General features: G+C 35.7%; 1 protein-coding gene across 2 annotated transcripts in view; it reads right to left on the bottom strand.

Moving 5' to 3' along the window:
- NAT1 (N-acetyltransferase 1) overlaps window positions 1-20,252 on the bottom strand; it is an 88,842-nt gene that overhangs the window by 46,343 nt on the left and 22,247 nt on the right. The window contains exons 6-13 of one of the 2 annotated variants that reach the window (XM_081751637.1): window positions 17,015-17,194; window positions 15,720-15,881; window positions 13,514-13,734; window positions 10,127-10,275; window positions 5,610-5,777; window positions 2,365-2,531; window positions 1,720-1,888; window positions 996-1,148 (exon numbers count right to left, since the gene is read on the bottom strand). In XM_081751637.1, coding sequence (XP_081607763.1) covers window positions 996-1,148; window positions 1,720-1,888; window positions 2,365-2,531; window positions 5,610-5,777; window positions 10,127-10,275; window positions 13,514-13,734; window positions 15,720-15,881; window positions 17,015-17,194 — 1,369 coding nt within the window. The remainder of the gene's footprint in view (window positions 1-995; window positions 1,149-1,719; window positions 1,889-2,364; window positions 2,532-5,609; window positions 5,778-10,126; window positions 10,276-13,513; window positions 13,735-15,719; window positions 15,882-17,014; window positions 17,195-20,252) is intronic. The other variant, XM_081751636.1, reaches the window with a different exon arrangement.

Genomic DNA, 20,252 nt, shown 5'->3' with positions numbered 1-20,252 from the left:
AAAAATAATTATCATAAGCCTCAGAATTTATTTCATTTGCGTCATGCATCTGTGCTGAAGCAAAGAACTCCTCAGGGACGGATGAGTCTAAAATAAGGCCATTCGATTGAAGTGAATGAAAAAAAATAACTGAATTAGTTTATATTCGTATGTCTAGCATACACACTGAATATTCTAGATTAGAATATAATTTTTGACAATATAGATAATGCAAAGCTAGACAAACGGCAAGGAAAACAAGTCCGCAATCCCGTAAAGTTCCGCTAAATACAGCGTTATCATTCCATGCTGCTCATGTCGCTCCTTATCTGATAATGAGCTGTACTACATTTTTGGTGTAACCTTAACACAGAACTATGACCTTTGCAGACAGAATATAGGAAGCTTCACTATGATATTCTTTCCAAAAACATTACAAAATTCTGAAGTTCATCTCCTGTTTTTCTGATGAAACGATTTTTATGCAAGAGTAGGACTTAACTAGAATTATAAACATTTAAATTGAATTTTTCCTTCTGAGGAATGGAGATTGGTAAATTCTTGTGCACTTGGCGATCGAAGAATAGATGCTAGTTATTTTTATTTCCGCTTCCATACGTTGGTATCAAACATGTTTCGTTTCGCTCTCAAAAGGTGGTTTATTGCAACAAAGCTGTCAATGCTGGGATGAACATAATTGAACTACGGTACCACGGGGCCGATTCGAATTACAATCTATTCTACGGGATGCGACTGAATCAGCACTCCTTGAGAAACATACGTGATCTATTGGAATCGTGTGTACCAGCCCGAGGTCTATGCTAATTTTGTTATTAACGAAAATGTAATTTGAACATATACAAGATTACACTTCAAGATACAAGATTGTCACAAAGTGAGGCTTCAATACTTCAAATTCTTGTTAGAACTGTAATACGTAACACATACAATATATACCATAGTTGTTTTTTATAATATTTTAACCTAGAAATAAAGAGTAAACAGTAAGACTTTACCTGCTATATACGATTTAATTCTGGGGATATCTTGTTCCTTCTCCGGCATCTGACTAAGTAATTCACGAAAACCTTCCAAAAATTGTGCAGAAGTCAAGAGATTTTCCTTTTTCAACCCAGACATTAGGTTTGCTGCTAACTCACGGTCATTCTCTGCAATGAGGTAGTTACACTTGGGTGAAGACAAGAGTAAATTAAACTAAAATAAGAGATTTAGCAAAGACTATGTTAGGTAAGTATATCAAAGACTAATTACAAAGTTTCGTTTAAATGGACGAGTATTCTTCGTCGGCATTCTAAAGATCTGACTCCATAACAGATCTTACTCCAGATGTATTACGCACTGCACCGGCAATGAAAAGGCTCATTGGAACTGATGAACTGTCAACTATATTCTAAACAAAATTATTATAAGCTGATATTACGTCCTTGAACGATTCGAGCTAATTATTATTATTATTATTATTATTATTAAATAAATATACCACTCTTTCAATTGAGACATGTTGAAGAAAATAACTGAAGTTCACTAGTTAATAAAACAAACTTATCACCAAAGTAAGGCACATTCAGATTTTCGCTTCCGTTCAACCCAATTTAAGTCATATAACGAATAAAAATTCTTCATATTGTGAATACAATCTTTTAGAAAATTGTAAGGGCTGCAATATTCTGATGAGAACCATGCTTTTATTAATTCAGAACATGTAAAATTAGTACTCACCACTCCTATCCAGTGTTTTGCTCATAACTAGTACAAGTACTTCAGGCACAAATCTCTCTGGTACCTTCTGTTCGCGATAGGCGCTAAGTGCCTCTGTTACATTCTTGTTTTTAATGTAGTCTTCGAGTAAATTATCTATTTTCTTCATTACCTCTTCTTTACTTGGACCCTAAAAAGCCAAGGATTATAGTTTTAATACAGAGCCTTACTTTAAAATGCACCGCCTTACTGACTAAAGACAACTAAAAAATGCTTCGCTCAAAATCCGAATTCTCTAAAGGAGCGAGGTTATTTCATCTTAATGTAATCATCAAGGTTTTAAACTCTATACAGGAGCAGACTGCTTAGCGTGCTACTAATAATTCGATGAACATAATATCACAATTTAAATGCTAATTAATAAGATCAAGTCAAAATCACAAGTTTCTACTCTGCTTGTTAAAGGAGAGAATGGCTGGTGAATTATTACAAATACCAGTAGAATCGTGCTAGTATATGAATTAGAAAATTACGTTACATTAACCATGGTTTTATGATTTCTATAATCAAAATCGCTTGGTAAGATAAAGGAACTTAGTACAGGAAATTGTCTTTGAAAAGTAAGTCCCTTTGTTTACAACAATAATATAAGCATATCTAGCTTACCTTATCTTTCTTGCCACCTCTGTTTTTATCCAGAGAGGCTTGTTTGATAAGAATCGGGGCTTCCTTATGTAGTAACGGTTTTGAAGGTTTCTGACTTAGTAAGTTTGCTTGTGGCGGCTGAAGTAACGGATCAGCCAACAACCCAGTTTGTCGACCTGGAAATAAAACTGAAACTCTTAGATTACCCATGCGCAAGTTTTTTCGATTGTTTTTTGTCTTAAAAATATTAAAATACACAGTTTTCATAGGAGCTCTGAGTTTAAAGACTAATAAAACCTTGGAAAACTTAACTTATCTCCAAAAAGTTATTAAAACAGCAGCTTCGAGTTACCCAAACATATCCTGGACTTTTGACCTCCCAGCCTTCTTAGTTTCCTTTCGAAGATTAAAAAAAAAATATATATATATATATACATGTAAATAAAAAAAAATCTAGCATTCTTGAGAAAGAACGAATGCTTATCACATCTATAGGTAAAAGTCTTATTTAAATAAGGCGCGTTTATGTCTGAAAGATACTGCAGAGAGAAGTGGATTATTTCTGTCAATTATTGCCAGATTCTATCTGGATAGTAAAATCCACAGAATTATAGAAATCAAGCCCGTATTTACGCACGACCCATGCTCAGGGCGGCAAATTAAAAATAGAGATTGAAGTATGTGAAAAAAGGCTGTTCACATGAGAAATTTACGGGAGATATATGATGAAAAAAAATGTCAGTACCACAGGCAATCTAGCTTTCGCATTATGATGCTACTGACGGTAAAAGAAGACTGCTATTGGTAGCGTAAAACTATGTTTTGTCTTCTGTCAGTTTGTAATGTTTCTGCTTACAGATAATTGAATACTGACAAATACGAAGAAAGCGAGATGTGGGGGGACGTTTTAATGGCCCGGACGGCAAAAATGCTAAATACAGCCGTAACGTACTTACATAAAACTTTGGGGAAAATTTCAAAATCTGCTATAGTTTACTTCCAATTTATTAGCTGTTCAACACTGAACACAACTGCAATGTCTTCAGCAAATAAATTCAGAAGAATTGAAGAAACTTTCCAGACGGTACAGCAGTTTTCAATACAGACGTACTCATAAACGTTAATTAGTAGAACAGAAGTGTATTATTTATATGCAAAAAGACAAATATCATTTATGATAAGGGATAGGTCAGAAAATTAGAGAGCATCTTGAGAACACCTGAAAATTTCAAGATGTTTATTATATAAGCACTTTTATTTATCAAAATATTGAATATTCTCTTAATTATGGCATGTCTCAAGGATATACGTACTTTCGCATTATTGCTCAAATAACTTGACAAGGCGCACACATGTTCACATCACAGTCCTATGTTCTGTTCTTTCAGATTTTGTTTATGTGATCCCGAACTCAATACAAATATTTCCAAAATAAGCGAGAAACAAGAGAAGACTATAATATAAATAATAATGGCAGGTATGTGACTTGTGTGAGGGTAAAGACATGCTGAAGAGACCTCGCAATCGAGTTCAAGGTTTAAGTCGTGGTCGCTACCTCGATGTCTAGCTCGCGAAGGATGAAGAGCACACATAGCGAAAAGGTCGCATCCTCGGTGTAAGTTCTCAGTTTGAGGAGAAACATTACTGTGACGCGTGTGAAATTATTCCGTCAGTGCATAAAAATCACTGCGAAACCACATTTTGAAACTGAATGGACCAAAGTTTATAAATAGGGATGGACGCGCGAAGAGATGAAAAATGCAAAAGTCCCGTCTCTTGTTTCGCAAAAATATTTTGAGTCTCATCTCTCATCCATCTCTATCAATAAATCAAAGACTTACAATTTTTCAGTTTTCTGTGAATAAATGCCCTCTCTCAGCACTCAAGACGAGAAATCATTTTCCAGAAGAAAGAAAGAAAAAAAAAAAAAAAAGTCTTCAGGTTTCGAGGTGGAGGAAGTATTAACTTCAGCAAATGAAGCTTCGTCACTGCAATTCCATTATTCGACCGTTTCCTCTCTATAGGTACGTGCCTATCTCTACAGGTATTTCTTTTCCTTATATCAGTAACGCATTTAGAAGAATATTATTATTAATCTCGGAATTGGGAGGGGGAGTTTCTAAGGATATATATGATTAACAGTAGCTTTTCTTTTTTTTTTTATTTCTTTAGAAATTCCACAATTTACGGACTTCAGCCCGAAAGCTCCCTCCCTGTAACCGCCACTGCCTTAATAAACTACAGTATAATTCTCAAATAAATATGAATAACCTATTTGACATTCCCATTTCAGTAGCTATTTTCTTCTATTCTCTATATAAAACGTACCTATTATGATGTTTGTGGTGCCTCTTATCCCATATTGCTGGCACATTCCTCACTAGTTCTAATATCTTTCATAATCAAATTTAATAGTGCAGCAAAACCTCTCAAGAATAGACACCCACAATCCTCTGCAGATGCAATTCTAAACAAATGAATACTTAATTCCGTGCAGCGCTTCAAGGAGAACCAATGAGAACACGAGCCACAGCGATGCTTCCACTGAACATCGACGTAAAAACAACTCTGTTGTTTATCATCGCGACCACTAATTCACCTTCGCGTAGCGTTTTCTTCGGCATGCGCTTACCCATTTGAATCCATGTGTTCGTGCCAGTATCAAGGTAGCGACCGCGAGGTCTCTTCGGTATGTCTTTATCCTTAAAGAGTTATTTGAGCAATAATGTCTGAAACTTGTGGCCCCGCGCAGGGAAGTTCCTAACGCTCTCGCCTTTGGTGCGAGTGGTCCCGGGTTAGATTCCCGGTGGAAACACTCGGTCAAAAAAAATATAAAATGTTTTTTCAGGCCAACCAGCCTGAGTGAAGTTTTCCTCATTCACACCTGGCAAATGCAGAGATGGTACCTGACGTAATGGTCCCAGGCCGCTGTCTTCCTTTCCATCCTTTTTTCCAAATCCCCCGCTTAGTGTGATTGCCGAAGGACGTCATCCCTCATACGTGACTTGCTAACATGGCCATAGCTGCCGAAGCTCTAGAATTAATACTTAATTCTACTTCCCAGAGAGTTACAAAAATTGAGAATATTCGACAATACTGTGATTTTGAGTATGTAGAATCACTTGCAACATTTAAGTTAATATCTTTACAAGATGGTTAGTTACACAACAGAGCGTAGCTTCTTGCATTATTTGCTTCATACGTGTTTTAATAAACGTCTTTGAAATTAACGTTTCAACTCCAGCAGAAAGTCCCAAAATACTTACTTGGTGTAGGTCCAAGTGTGGTCTTAGGCATTGTTGCCTGTGTCTTCGGTTTGATCATCATAGAGTTAGCGGTAGGACGAAGGGAAACCTCTTCCATGTTACCCTGGCCTTGTGGGTGGGTCAGCATCATTTTGTTCTTAAATCTTGGAGGCAACTCCTTACTTCCCACTAGAGAAAAAGAAAGAAAGTTAAATTTAAGGTCCATAAATTACTCCAGTGTGTTTTCACTAATACTGTTGCTTTGATCGCAGTGTTAAACATGAGCCTTCTTGTCTAGTAACTTATCTGAATGACAGATTAACTACAGTATTTTATTACGAGGGCTATCCAGAAAGTAGATTACGTTTTCGTCTGTGTCCGCTAGGGGCGGGGCTAGCGCGGCCATCTTGGGGTCAGAGCGTTGCGCAGCTCAGTCGGCATCTAGCCGTGCTAGTGAGGTTCGTGCTGTGCTCCGTTAAGATACTGTGACGGTTTGAAATGTCTGCGTTAATTGAAAATCCCGCGAGCTGCGAGGTGCGTGCAGTAATAAGGTTTCTGACAGCAAAAAACTGTAAACCGATAGAAATCTATTGGCAGCTGTGTGAAGTGTATGGGGACAACATTATCACTGAAGGTGGAGTGCGACAGTGGGTCATAAGATTTAAAAATGGCCGAACCAATGTTCACGACGAAGATCGAAGTGGGAGACCCAGCAAAGTGACTGCCGAACTTGTCGAAAAAGTCGATGTTAAAGTCCGTGAAAATCGAAAGTTCACAATAACGGAACTTTCTTTGAGTTTTCCACAAATTTCGCGAAGTTTGTTGCACGAAATCATCAGCGAAAAGCTTGGTTACCACAAGTTTTGTGCAAGATGGATTCCAAAAATCTTGACAGAGGACCACAAAAATCAGCGAATGGCTGCAGCGTTGCACTTTTTGGACGCCTACAATAAGGATGGTGACTCTTTACTCGATCGCATCGTTACTGGTGACGAAACATGGGTGAAACACGTGAACTGTGAAACGAAATTGCAATCAATGCAGTGGGGGCACACAGGTTCTCCCCAAAAACCCAAGAAATGCATGCAAACAATGTCGGCAAGGAAGATGATGGCGACTGTTTTTTGGGACAGAAAAGGTGTGATTTTGGTGGACTTCCTGGAAAGAGGCACTACAATAAACGCTCCAAGGTATTGCCAAACTCTGCAAAACCTCAGAAGAGCAATTCAAAACAAGCGCAGAGGAATGTTGAGCTCTAAGATCTTGTTGATTCACGACAACGCCCGGCCCCACACGGCAAATGTCACGCGTGAAGTTCTTGAATCTTTTCAGTGGGAGTTGTTTCCTCATCCGCCGTACAGTCCCGACCTGGCACCGAGCGACTTCCACCTATTCCCAGCAATGAAGAAGTGGCTGGCTATGCAGCGTTTTGATGACGACGAACAGCTGCAAGAAGAGGTAACGAAGTGGTTGAAGTCGCAGGCGGCCGAATTTTTCGACGAAGGAATTTCCAAGCTCGTACATCGCTACGATAAATGCCTTAATTTGAATGGTGACTATGTCGAAAAGTAGTATTTGTGTGTGGCTTTCATCTGTATATAATAAAATTTGTTTCCTATACTTTGTTGATTTTTTATTCCAAAACGTAATCTACTTTCTGGATAGCCCTCGTACTTATGAAGAAATAAGTTGAGATATTCGTTAATTTTGCTACTAAAATAACTTCGAACGCGATTATATGACTTAAGGAGAAAACAACTATTTAGCATTCAATACTCAACGTTTAGTTAGGAATTATACGTATCTTGGTAATGCATGGCTATGACACTTTTACCATGCCTTTGACATTTTTAAAAACTGAAAATTATTAAACAGATCGTTCTTGACTAGAAAACGAAAGCTGTTCGATCATACCACTGCCCACATATGGTACAAAACTTATTTCTACTAACTACTTAAAACATCTCATACTGTGCTATTATTCTGATAATCTATATATATAAAAGAGAACGTACAAATCCTTTGTCCGCTCATCACGCTAATACGGCTGAACCAATTTCTTTTATTTTTGGGGGGTTATTAGGATTTGGACCCTAGATGGTTTTTATCATATCACTTTAATTTTCAATTACCAGTGTCTTGAGATAATTGACCATTCAGGTGTCCATTACGTACAAATCCTTTGTTAGTTCATCATAGGTATAAAAATAAACGTATTTATATGCAACCCGCATGACCGTGTCACTCGGCGGGTTAACATAAATGACAGGCGTTATAATGGTTTTTATCATATCACTTGAAAGCGAAAAAGTAAAAATTATCTAAGTAACAAAGTTTATTGCGTTCGGGGGTGACCGCAGCGAAGCGGGGCGGGTTAACATAAATGACAGGCGATATAATGTTAACATTTACTGCAATCTTCTATGGTTTTTATCATATCACTTGAAAGCGAAAAAGTAAAAATTATCTAAGTAACAAAGTTTATTGCGTTCCGGGGTGACCGCAGCGAAGCGGGGTGAACGCTGCTAGTACTAGATGAAAGTAACTTAAATAGAGTCGCCGGGAAAGTTACAAAGAACAACAATAGTCAATCTAGTGTATTTCTTTTAGATACCCTTTTGTTATTTTTTACTGAGCTCCGTTAATTCCTCGTTCACGGAACGCCTGTCTTCGAACAGAAAAAAATCGTGATGACTTACTACATTTGAATTAAACGTTAATACCACGCACAGACTAAGAGGGTGAAGCTTGACGACGCAAAGTCAGGAAGTACGGTGGGTGTGGCAACATCCCATAAAGCTTCAAAACTTGCGATGGATGATCTAATTTGGGCAAGATTTCGCGTTGCTTTGATGGAATAACTTTTACTGTTTATGGATGATGGATTCGTCCAAACTATCCAAATTGTTTGGTTCGTTGATAGAACTCAAAGGCCACAGCACTTCAAAATCTACCAGTATGAGCATAACCTTCCTCTGATGAATGTGAGCTTTCATTGATGCGAATCACTACGTTTGTATCAAGATCATTTGCGTACTACATTATAAACAAACTGTTTACCATCCCAATTCTCAGTTTCTTCAAGCAAGCATCGTATTCTTCACGTTTATTATTTTTTTTTTAAATTTATTTATGAGGAACCCAAAAATCGAGCTTGCTTACGTATCTGTTTCTTCTGGTAGTCGTGATGACAAATGATTTATGTCCAATGGTTCTGCAATATCTCGTGTAATTTTACATGAGTGACAGTCAATGACTACTGTATCATTCCCTTCAGCCTCCCACACTGAGGAGTGTTGCTGATATCACAAACAGCACGGAATTTCATGAACAATCGTTGCACTGATGTTCTTTTAGACAATGTCACCGTAAACTTTACGCAACTTTTCACATGTTTGACACGTATATTTTGGTTCACGGGAGTAAACAAAATATGACACGAAAGTGCAGTTTGATCTTCAACTTTTTTAAAAGTCTGCTTAATTCAACCAAATGGCAGCGCAATCCATTGCATACAGTACAGCGCAGTACATTAACTTCTTTCATCCAACGATTATGAATTGAATTAATGATACGGTGGCCGCCAGATACCAATAGTTTATTAGTAGGACGCAAAATTTCCAACCGCCAGTTTCACTTTTATTCTAACATGATTTAGTATGAGAAACAAGAAAATCTTCGTAATTTACTATTTTTAAAAGCAACATTAAAATTTATCCCATTAACAATTAAAAAAAAAAAAAAAAAAAAAAAAAAAAAAAAAAAAAAAACTGACTCATAGTCGCTACAGGAACTTACATGCTCCTTAACATTTCGAAAAAGAAATATTGTAATATGTCATTCGGAATCACAAAAAATAAATAAAAATCCGCTCCCTCTAGAAAGAATTGAGAACTATAGAATCTACACGTCAAGTGTACATTCATCATTTTTTCTTTGCTTATATATTTAACGCATCTTTTATATTCTTCATCTGTTTGACATCTCACTATGCGAGTTATCCACAATTCAATTTACAGTGAAGCAACATCTTTAGATCTCGTTAAGTTGTAGATGTAGTCTCTTAACTGAGATTATCAACTTCAGGGAACTTACTGTCTCGTCTTATACTCTTACATAATTTGATAAAATTCAACGTAAAATATTAGCTCTGCTTTACCATTCTTCGGTACACGTCACCGCGTATGCCCTCCTCATTGGTCTTGTGACTACAACGTACGCTGTCCCGCGATCAGTTCCCAGTGGCAAAGGACTGAACGCATTATGGTGATTCAGATTCAACCATAAACTGTAAGTATGCCTTAACATAACCTCGGTTCTAAAAAGCGTTGCTTAATTTGAAACAAACTTCAATAGGCACAATATTTCTTTATTTCTCTTTGTTCTGAAACCAGTGTGAAGACCGAAAACATCTGTATCTTGCATTTGCACATGCAACTTCAAGTCATGAATTACACACCGAAATTTTGTCGAGCAACACTAGTTTCCCCCATTTGTTTACTTACTACATGAAAGTACATTTTACAGTAAGAACTCACAGTTATTGAAATTCTGTTGCTGGTTTTGTTGATTTTGCTGTTGCTGTTTGTTGTGGTTCTGGTTGAAATTCTGTCGATTTTGGAAGTAGTTCTGTTGTCCAAACTGTTGCCTCTGCCGAAATCCAGACTGATAGCCATTTGTTCCAAATCTGAAAAATATTGGATCACAAAATAAAGAATCCATAAATGACACTAGTCAACGCTGTAACGATAATAGTATGAAGATGCCGAATTTTAATATATACAACTGTATGAACACGAAAGTTCTCAAAGGTAATGACCTATAAAATTAGAAAAAATCCTACAATACCACAATTAGGATTACTTGGGTCGCAGCAAGGCACACTAGATCACGTATGTATGAACAGCAAAGTAGATAAGTATTGTTCTATCTACTATGGTCTTTCAGAAGAAAGAAAAAAAAGCAGACTAAATTACATTCACTAGTGTCTACAGGATAGCTGGTCTATTTTGAAAGATAATTCACACGTTGCCAACAATTTCGTAAAAACTGGTACTTGCTCTAGTTTGCCTTGCTATCCATTTATCCAAGAAAAATATATTGATCTGTATTTCGAAAGCCAGCTCAGGAAAGAAAAAACTAATAATGTTTCACTCAATAAAGGGACCTGTTTATGAAATTTAATTTTCAAATAAAGCCGATCTAGTTGAAGAAGGTCGCAAGAGCAATGATCTAACTAGCATACTGAGAAAAACAATACGAACAAGGGGAGACCTTAATCCTTCACTTGTAGGAAAGAACAGAAGTAGTAGAAATAATAATAAAAGTTACATTCTTATTCCTTGGATTTGCAAAATCTTCGCAATAAAACTAATTGCAAATTTATCCCATTTTAAATTTCTGGTCTTATATTTTAATAAGTTAGCTGGTCACGGATGCGATTGATACATGTTACAAGCTTTTGTTAGAAAAAAAAGCGGGGAAAAATGAGAGCCGGTCCGTGAAGCGAACCCGAGTCTCCTGCTACGCTACCTAGTCAGCTTCCAGACAAACCACACATTTTCGCTCTGACCATTTATTTTCTTACTTTGAATTTGTATCAATCGGTGATGAGTACAAAATCTGTTGTACTTTCATTTATCATCAACACATCAAACTATAGTTAGCCTTAAAAATATAAAGAGCGAACAGATACAATTAATGCATACAAACTAACTGCGATCTGAAAATTATGAATCAATATTAGGTTACCAACGAAGTGTTCTGCACTGTTATCTATTATGGTTTTCTCAAATTCTGATACTGACTTTCTTGATTTTCCATAGCGGTCAAAGGGTTTCGTCTTCATTCCTTAAATACAAGAGCCTAATTTCTTACTGTAAACAGTTACTATATGTCAAACTTTCTGTATTTCGAATATAATGAAACATTAGTATTAAACAATAATATATTTAATATCTCGGCGTAAGTAAATAGATACCATAAAAATTTCGTCTACCTCTCATTATCCCTCATCAACAAACTTATTTTTCTTTCCCCCTTCCTCATTTTTGATTTTTTTTCTTTCGAAGCTTGAAATGTTAACTTCTGGTGCTCTACAGGCTCCTTTATTTCTAAAGATGATTAGACCTTTATACCCTTTATATCATCATCTTTTTGGGTATGTATTGATTCTTGTGTTTTCATTATCTTCTGTGGCAGCTCCAATGCTTGTTAACATCGCCTGAGTACTAGAACTCTCTTTGCACTTCCGTGATATTTGATGGCAATTCCCCTTGCTCTTCTGTAAAATATAGCCAATTTTCTGCTTTCGGCATATTTTAACTCATTTTCAAGACTTATTTTTAGTTTTCTCACTTTCAAGGTCAATGTGAACCATATATCGATTTCTGAATACCATTTATCTCATTAAAATTCCAATGAACATACTGTACCATAGACTTGCACACAATTTAAAAACATCTCCCTTTCACTGTACTGTATACAAAAAAGATTCTTCAAATATAAGGGAAATACATTTGGTGATTACATGTTTAGTTAAAAACACAGATTAAGTGAGTTTTAAAACAAATTTGAAAGAAACTATCTTCTTGTCAAGAAAATTAAAAAGTTACGCTGCCGAATTTTACCCTGGAATGTGACTGAATAAAAGATATACTAAACGTGCCAAATTAGCCTCAAGACATCTGGACGTACATTTCTTCATTTCAAGAAACTATTTCTTCTTTTAACTATAACTGTCATCCACATGCAAATCTAGACCACCATTAAACACTATACAGAGTACACTATCTTAATACGGACTTGTAACTTTTAAATTAATGGATAATAAACGCAGAAATTTTACACCATGTAAATATCGGCAAGGGGACATTGATATACCCTGTGATATCACAAGGTTAACGGTTGCTAACTCAAAGTTGTATTTTTTTATATTTTTTCTCAAATGATACTATATCAGGTTATTACATATTTAAAACCTACATATTAAACGAAAACATGTAATACCACACTTGTTACGCAATGTTGCAAACTATGGAGTGTACAATATCGCTAACATCGAAAAAACAACCATAGTTTAGACGGTTCTACAACAGTACTAACACAGGCGAGACAGACAGGGTAATATATATCCAAAGCACCGTAACATCGAATAATGCAGTCGTGATATGTGTATCGAACAATTCAAAACAAATGTCACATGAAACGGATTTTTTTTTTTTTTAATTTCAAAAAAATGTTTAGAAATATCACACGCAATTCCGTATGAAGTTTTCAATAGACAAATGTTACAATGTCATTTACAATAGTTCGATATTTCAAACTATTCGGGAGCCATGGAAATAACTGTATCGGAAGATATGATGAATGAAAATGAATGAAATGGAAAAAAAAAAAAAAATGCATACTTTAAAAGGTATATATTAGTTTGCTTTTTGAAGGCTATATTATGAAAAAAAGTTAAAGTAGGGATGCAGCAGATCACTATTAATGTTGGTACTTAAACTTTCTCCAATAGATGAAAACCAATATAAAAATGCGAATCATTTATGATTAAAAACTTTTGATATAATTTCGTCTGAACGACTTTATATGACGTAATGGTTGAAATAATCTACACACTGCAGTGCTATTTAAACACAGTCCGCGAACGTACAAGCCTTTTGCCGCCTCAAAGAAGTGCTGTCCAATAGAGGACAAAAACTTATAAAAGCTGAAAACGAACGTGCAGGTAGTGTAATCACAAGGAGTATTATGCTGATTCGTTAGTCTCTAATCCAAAGGCTAGGCATGCATTATTTTATTTAGGTCCCAGTGCACTTAATCGTTTGTTCTTCAACTGCTAATGAAAGGTATGAGCGCGAGGATAAATCTGAACTGAAAAGGAAGTAAAACCAATATTACTATATTGCTAAGGAACTCACCCAAATTTGTCCTGTGTTGTTGGAATAACACCGGGGCCAATACCCAAGGATGAGCCACCTACAGGAAAAGGCCCTAAAACGTCATCTATACTACTACGAATCTTCAAAGGATTACGAAACATGAAATCTTGTGGTCCTCCTGTTGTAATCCCACCGACACGTGGGCCTTGGACGTTAGAAATGTTCATGTATCCTCTATCTCTGGCATCGTCATCACGGATCTGTAACCACAAAATCATTTTAAAACCTTGTTATTCGTAACGAAGTATTAAACTTGATGTACACACCCTATTAACTTACTCAAAATTTACACGAGAACCTACAACGTGTATGTATGAGCACCCCTATGTAGTTAAAATCTTCCAAAATATGGAGCAAAGAAAATAAAATACATTCATGTTACAAATGAGGCGTATAGTTTCTAAATCCGCCATCTCCAATTTTCAAAAAAATTAGATAAGTAGATTTACTGGTATTCCTTTCCATGCCCGACATGATGAGAGAGATTTTTATCATTTGGTAGTTATAATGAATGTCCAGAAAGCAGGAAAGTCTTTCTAAAAAGAAAATTTCATCTCACATAATCTCTGTTATCAGTTTTTCCTGTTTTTCTCGAAACATTTCATGAAGGAGATGGCGGATTTAGAAACTATACGCCTCAAATATTTCAGACAGCAGCACGGTATCTGATCTTTTATTTTCTTCGAGTACGCTGGAGCAGGCTTAGGCCCACAAACTGGGTGGGCTGTTACGCCAAGTGGTTTGCTTTTTAATGGTTCAAGTATCGATTTGTTATCTACTTATTTGCAATACTACAAAAATCACTCTCTTCAAACTAACAAAACTGAAAATGCCATGCTTCGTTACAACTTACATACTGTTTTATGGATACAAAAGAACTAAGCTCAGGTTGCTTTCCGTCTAAGTCTATTCAACTTATGCTTAACAACTCTTCATTAAAAAATGTAAATATAAGTTCTCCTAATGATATATATATATATACCCAAATTTTTAATTTTTAGGCACATTCAACAGGCTCATGTTGCTAAAAGGAAGGGTTTTTGCCCAAGTGGACCTAGTCCGTGAGCTTTTATTAGCACGTTACTAACACAACCAGGCAGGTCCCCCCCCCCCCTTTAAATAAAATGAGATTTTGAACTTTCATTGGGCAAATTACATACTTTGACACATTGTACATTATTAAGGAATTGTACACTTTCACGTACGACATACGATAAATATTACAATTATCCTACAATCATGAAATCCTAAACACACTGAATGAATAAACTTTAGTCTGCGATAAAGAACAAATATTTTGAAATATTCATGATACAAGAGTCAACCCTCGATCTGGGAAAGTGTAATGGTGTCTATATTAATTTGAGTACAAGTCAAAAGTGTTACAAAAATTGGTGAAAGTGACTCAAAATTAAATTTCAGCATATTAAATTAAAACCTATTTGACCGATCATTTTTCGTCATACGTTCAAAGCCTTTTCCCTCCTGGGCAAGTTGCAAGAAATTCATAATAAATGACAATTGGATTAAAGTTTTGAACTGTCAACAGAAAAAAAAATCTCGTTTCCACTACTTGACAAAAACTTAGTAGAAAAATTAATTATTTGTGAATCCAGAACAGCCATTACGGGAGATAATGTGGGTGTTCGTTTTTCATGGAATTCATGAGTTAACCTGCATCTATCGCCATAGGTCCAGTGAGAGAAGAAAATTAGCATGTTGAAATTACTTAAATCAAAATGTGAATGGCAAATTCATATATTTTTATACTGCAGGAATAATTTTTAAAGTGTGTTAGTGGTTGGTTTGACCGGAGATTAATATCCTTTCAGCATCTACAGCTTACAGTGGAATCAACCATATGAACTCATCAGGAATTAAATCCGAGTCTCCCGCACAAATGTTGCATACACTAACCATATAGTCACAAGAGCTATAGTATGTGAGATAGAAACCGATACGCTGATAGTAATTAATGCATTAGAATAATTTATTTTCGCACCAAAGAAACTTCAACAGAGCCCGAAAAAAGAAAGAAAGAAAAAAAAAACTGAGATAAGTGGGTTGGGTTCTTTCAGAAGAATTCGGATTTTTTTAAACCCTGAGGTGACCATAACATTTTTTTTAGTTTTGTTTTGTTTAATATCAAGATAAAGTTCACTCTACATCTCTTCCTAATACTTACATCTCTGATAGGCATGGGTCCCTCTGTATTCGCAGCCTTCCGTGGAACCCATTTGTTTTTGCGCAGCTCAATGGTATCCCGCAGCATGAACCGGATGCGCAATGGCAAATCTTGGTTCTCAGCCAACTGAGCCATGCGGTCAAAGTACTGGTCCATTAGGCTCTGGAAAAAAGATTACGCATGTAATTGAACGTAACTCTATACAAAGCTGGACTGCCTAGTTTAGTCAAAGACATAAGAAAGTACACATCGATTTGAGCTACACAGAAATAAATGAAATATGGAGTATTCTATAGTTATCTCGATCTGCAACAGTTAACAATTAGAGACATTATAACGCAATAATCAGAGCCGTTATAATTATTAGATGATGATATAGAATTCAAACCAATCAAGCATCTCGTTATACTATCATGTTCTCTACCATAATTTGGAACGATAATTAAGATCTTCAAAATTGTTAATCTGTCCGATACAAAATATTCTTCACAGATTTTGAATAACTCTAGTAGAAGACATAGCTACGCATTGGAAATTCCTTTCCCGAGCTACCAAATCTGGTGAACAATTCTCCTGTTGTAATACTGAAGTACGAAATCACTCAACATGTGTTCCTAAAGCAAATTACTATGTTGTGGTAGCTAACTTTATTATGAATTGAGCTGAGCAAGTACGGGTCACATTATAAATACAACATTGCCAAATAACGCTGAATTATAAGAAGTCAATACTAACCTGAAGTCTTTGTATGAGACAAATACACACAAGCATTTGAAGATAATTTCAGCCTCATAGAAATACTTATAGTTTAATAATGACTTATGTTAATATGTTCAATCAGTAATGCTGTATCACTTTTATACAGTGTTCCACTCAGATCTTTCATGAGCCATCATCTAGTTCTGGTAGAAACCGCGAATGCTAAAAAAAGCAATCATCACAGTGGAACATTGCGAATTCAACTGCAGTTAAAAATAACCAAGCTATTTATTTCAACAATTTAAAGCTGAACACACACTAAATCTTCAAGCCTTGTTTGTCATCCGATATAGATACTTTTAATACTCTCATATGAATATTCTTACAAAAGTGAAGAGAACAAAAATGCATGGCGAAGACACTAAACTCCATATTATATGTATATACACAAAATCACATTTTACGTTTATTGCAAGACATTACATGTATTATTCACTACGAGATTTAAATCATACGCACAGCAGAGCATAACTTATGAAATCACGGCCCGAAATGCTAAATAACTACATTAGTACTTAACATTAATATGAACTTACTTTGCCTTTCTCTGTGTCCAATACTCGTCCACAGGTTCTCATTATCTGACAGAGGCATTCCAAATCCTCAGCCATATCTCGCGTCCCCCCCCTCCGCCTCTTATTGCCCAGCAAGGTCTGACAGCATTTGTGTAAGATCGAATCGCGCAGGATTTCCAATTTTCCAAGCTCCCCAATGAACTGAAATAAAGAAAAGTTTTAAAATTGAATGAATATTTCTACTATAGTGTAAAAATAAGATTACAAACAAATTTATCTTACTTCTGATTCTATTTCAGGAGGGGCTCATCTCTACAGAACTGTAACTCATCCCTGTAATTCTGGTCACGTTATGCAAATGAGAACAAGCTTTCGAAAATGGACCTACTTGACCACGATTACTTTAAAAGAAAGGAATTTTCAAAAATTCGAGCTTAAATTTCTTTGACGCCTTTTTTTCTCATATGGTGTGATAAAGCTAAAACAGAGTTCACTGTTTTCGTAAGAAGATATTCCCTAATATTGGCAGATTACTATCGGGCATACTTATATCTCGCAAGTAGGTCACACTACTTCATGAATTCCTGCTGATCTATGGTTAAGGATTGTAATAATTTTCTGGACAATTTCTTTCCCTGAAGTGTATAAATATTTTAGTGTACCGTAGAATTCATACTGTTATGTAAATCCTGTTCAGAATTTTAACGATATTATGCTAGAGTAGAAAATAACTAGCAAAACAAGTGCCCTCTATTCCATCCAAAAGCTAATTTCATGATATTGTGGAGCTAACTAGGGACAAATTTTACTATAAATACACATTCAACTCTCTCCGCCAACAGGACTGGTTTAGTTCTATACATCGTTCCACTCAGATCGTTTTTGAGCCATCATCTGCTTCTGGTAGAAACCGCGAATATTGAATAAGCAATCATCACTGTGGAACACCGCACATTTAAGTGCAATTAAAAATACCCAAGCTATTTACTTAAGCAAAAACTTAAAGGTGAAAATCCTGTCTAAGCTTCGTTTACCATCTGAGATATGATTTTATATATATATATATATATATATATATATATATATAATCGGATAGTGAAATATACTATAAACAACGAAAACAAAAATCGAACTACCCTAGCTTTAATTTACCTTAACAACTCTCATGTAACTTTTAAACCAATCGATACAAAACGCTGGAATTTCGTATATGCGAATATCAACAGAGGGACTATGTTTAACACTGCGATAGCACCAAGTTAACAGTGTTGTCAACTCAATATAGTTACATTTTTAAAATCCAGATGTCAAACGAAAACTTACGTTCCGATTGTTATTCAGTGTTGCAAACTAACGACGCCAAAGTGTCAAACATTCAAATTTTGGTAATCTATACAGCAGTAATAGCACAAGTGAGACGGACAGGGTAAAGATTTTCAACGAATAGGAACTAAGTTACAAGGGATTAAATTTCGTGGATGGTACGAAATTTCAGTTTTGTATCTATTTGCTTAAAGGTTACAAGAGCGTACCAAACTAAAGGGTTCACACATACACAGTATATACATATAAAATCAGAAATGGGACGCAAACGAACCATTGGATCGCAAAATTTGAAGCATGTAGATCATAAATTATTAATGAAGCGAGCTACTTTTACTACGAAAACTGAGTAACAGTCTTTCCTTCATGATAGAGCGCTTCCAATGTCATACATGATCTCAAGTTCAGACTATTCAAAAACCAGAGTTTCGCTTTAAGTTGCTCTTACTCCCAATAACACGTAGGCCTATAAATTACTATGGACCACAATATATATTACTGGAGATTGGCATTAAAATTGACGAACAAAAATACCATGTGCACCTCGACATTTTACAGCAATATGGAAATTAAGAGCCCCAATGGGTTTTCGAAATGGAAGACCTTACTTCACTTTTCGAATCTTAGATCAACTACACGAAACGAAACTTGAGCAATTTATAAATAACATATTACTATTTATTTCGTAACATTGTCCCAAATATATATATATATATATATATATATATATATATATATATATATAGCTATGTCCGGTTTCTTTTCCTTGAAACGGTAAAGAAAGGTAGTGCTCTCTTTACAACTTTTAAAAAATCGAAAATACGAACTGAACTCCGGTATTATTTGGCTACAATGAGTTAGGAAATTAATAATTGTGCGAAATTTATTTTTAGAATAAAAACAGTAAATATTTCGTGGGCTGATACCAATTTCCCGTTTTTAGATTGCATTACGGATTCAACGATTCCATATATACACATTCAGAACTATCAACTGTTTAGGCAATCTGTAGAATGACAAGCCAGTGATTTTTTTAGTATGACTTACTTTTTCTCTAGTCTTCGCTATCGTACGTGTTTGTTATATCCAAAAATTTCTTATTTTTATTTCATATCCAAGTAACAGTAAAATAAATTAGCAAATTATCTCTATTCTTGCCAAAAATTCCATTCAAAAAATACAAATTGCAATGCAAATTTGAATGTTTCGCTGTTAATGAATTATACCGACAAACTAAGAGGAGAATCCTCACATCAAAATAAGTTTAAAAAGTTCCTATGGACCTGTGGGGAAATGTGCGAGGTTTCAGAGGTAGGGCTGTCGAAAATCGCGAAGAAGCTAAATTTTAAGAGGCCCTATTTCGAATTCTTAAAAACGTGGAGTGGTGGTCCTTATCAACGTAAAGGAAGTCATGCATACACAATCCAAAAATGCTTATTTCAATTATGTGCAATGGGTGTCCAGAGTATTCCTTGCAGGGTGAAATTTCCAGACATGCCATAAACCGAATTTTGAGATATGCTTTGTGATTGGTCGGAAGTAGGCAAATGATGAGCCTTGACAGCAATGAACACGGAATTCTTTGGCGCGAAGTCGGAAGTGTTAAGGATCGTCAACAGCACGGTCTCTCGTACTCGGGAAAAAGCCATGTTGCGATATTTTCTTTCACGCTTATAAGTGAAGAAAATGTGAAATATACCGTGACGAAATAAATCGCACCACATGTTGTTCCACGCGCGCGCACACAAACCCAAAAAGACCTGCTTGTTCCTAACACTTTCCTCCGAAGCACTGGATGTCTATTGTTGTCAAGGTTTACTTCCTGCTTACTTTCGACCGTACTTGAAATCAGGGTACATCTGAAAACTATTGGGAGCATATCTGAGAATTATACCTTGCACACCCATTGAAAATTGATGTAATATGCATTCTTGGA

This window comes from Thermobia domestica, chromosome 3, assembly GCF_964235325.1.
Source record: "Thermobia domestica chromosome 3, izTheDome1.hap1.1, whole genome shotgun sequence".
NCBI classification, from domain to species: domain Eukaryota; kingdom Metazoa; phylum Arthropoda; class Insecta; order Zygentoma; family Lepismatidae; genus Thermobia; species Thermobia domestica.
Note: the sequence above shows the minus strand (reverse complement) of the source record. Positions and strands in the feature narration are given on the sequence as shown.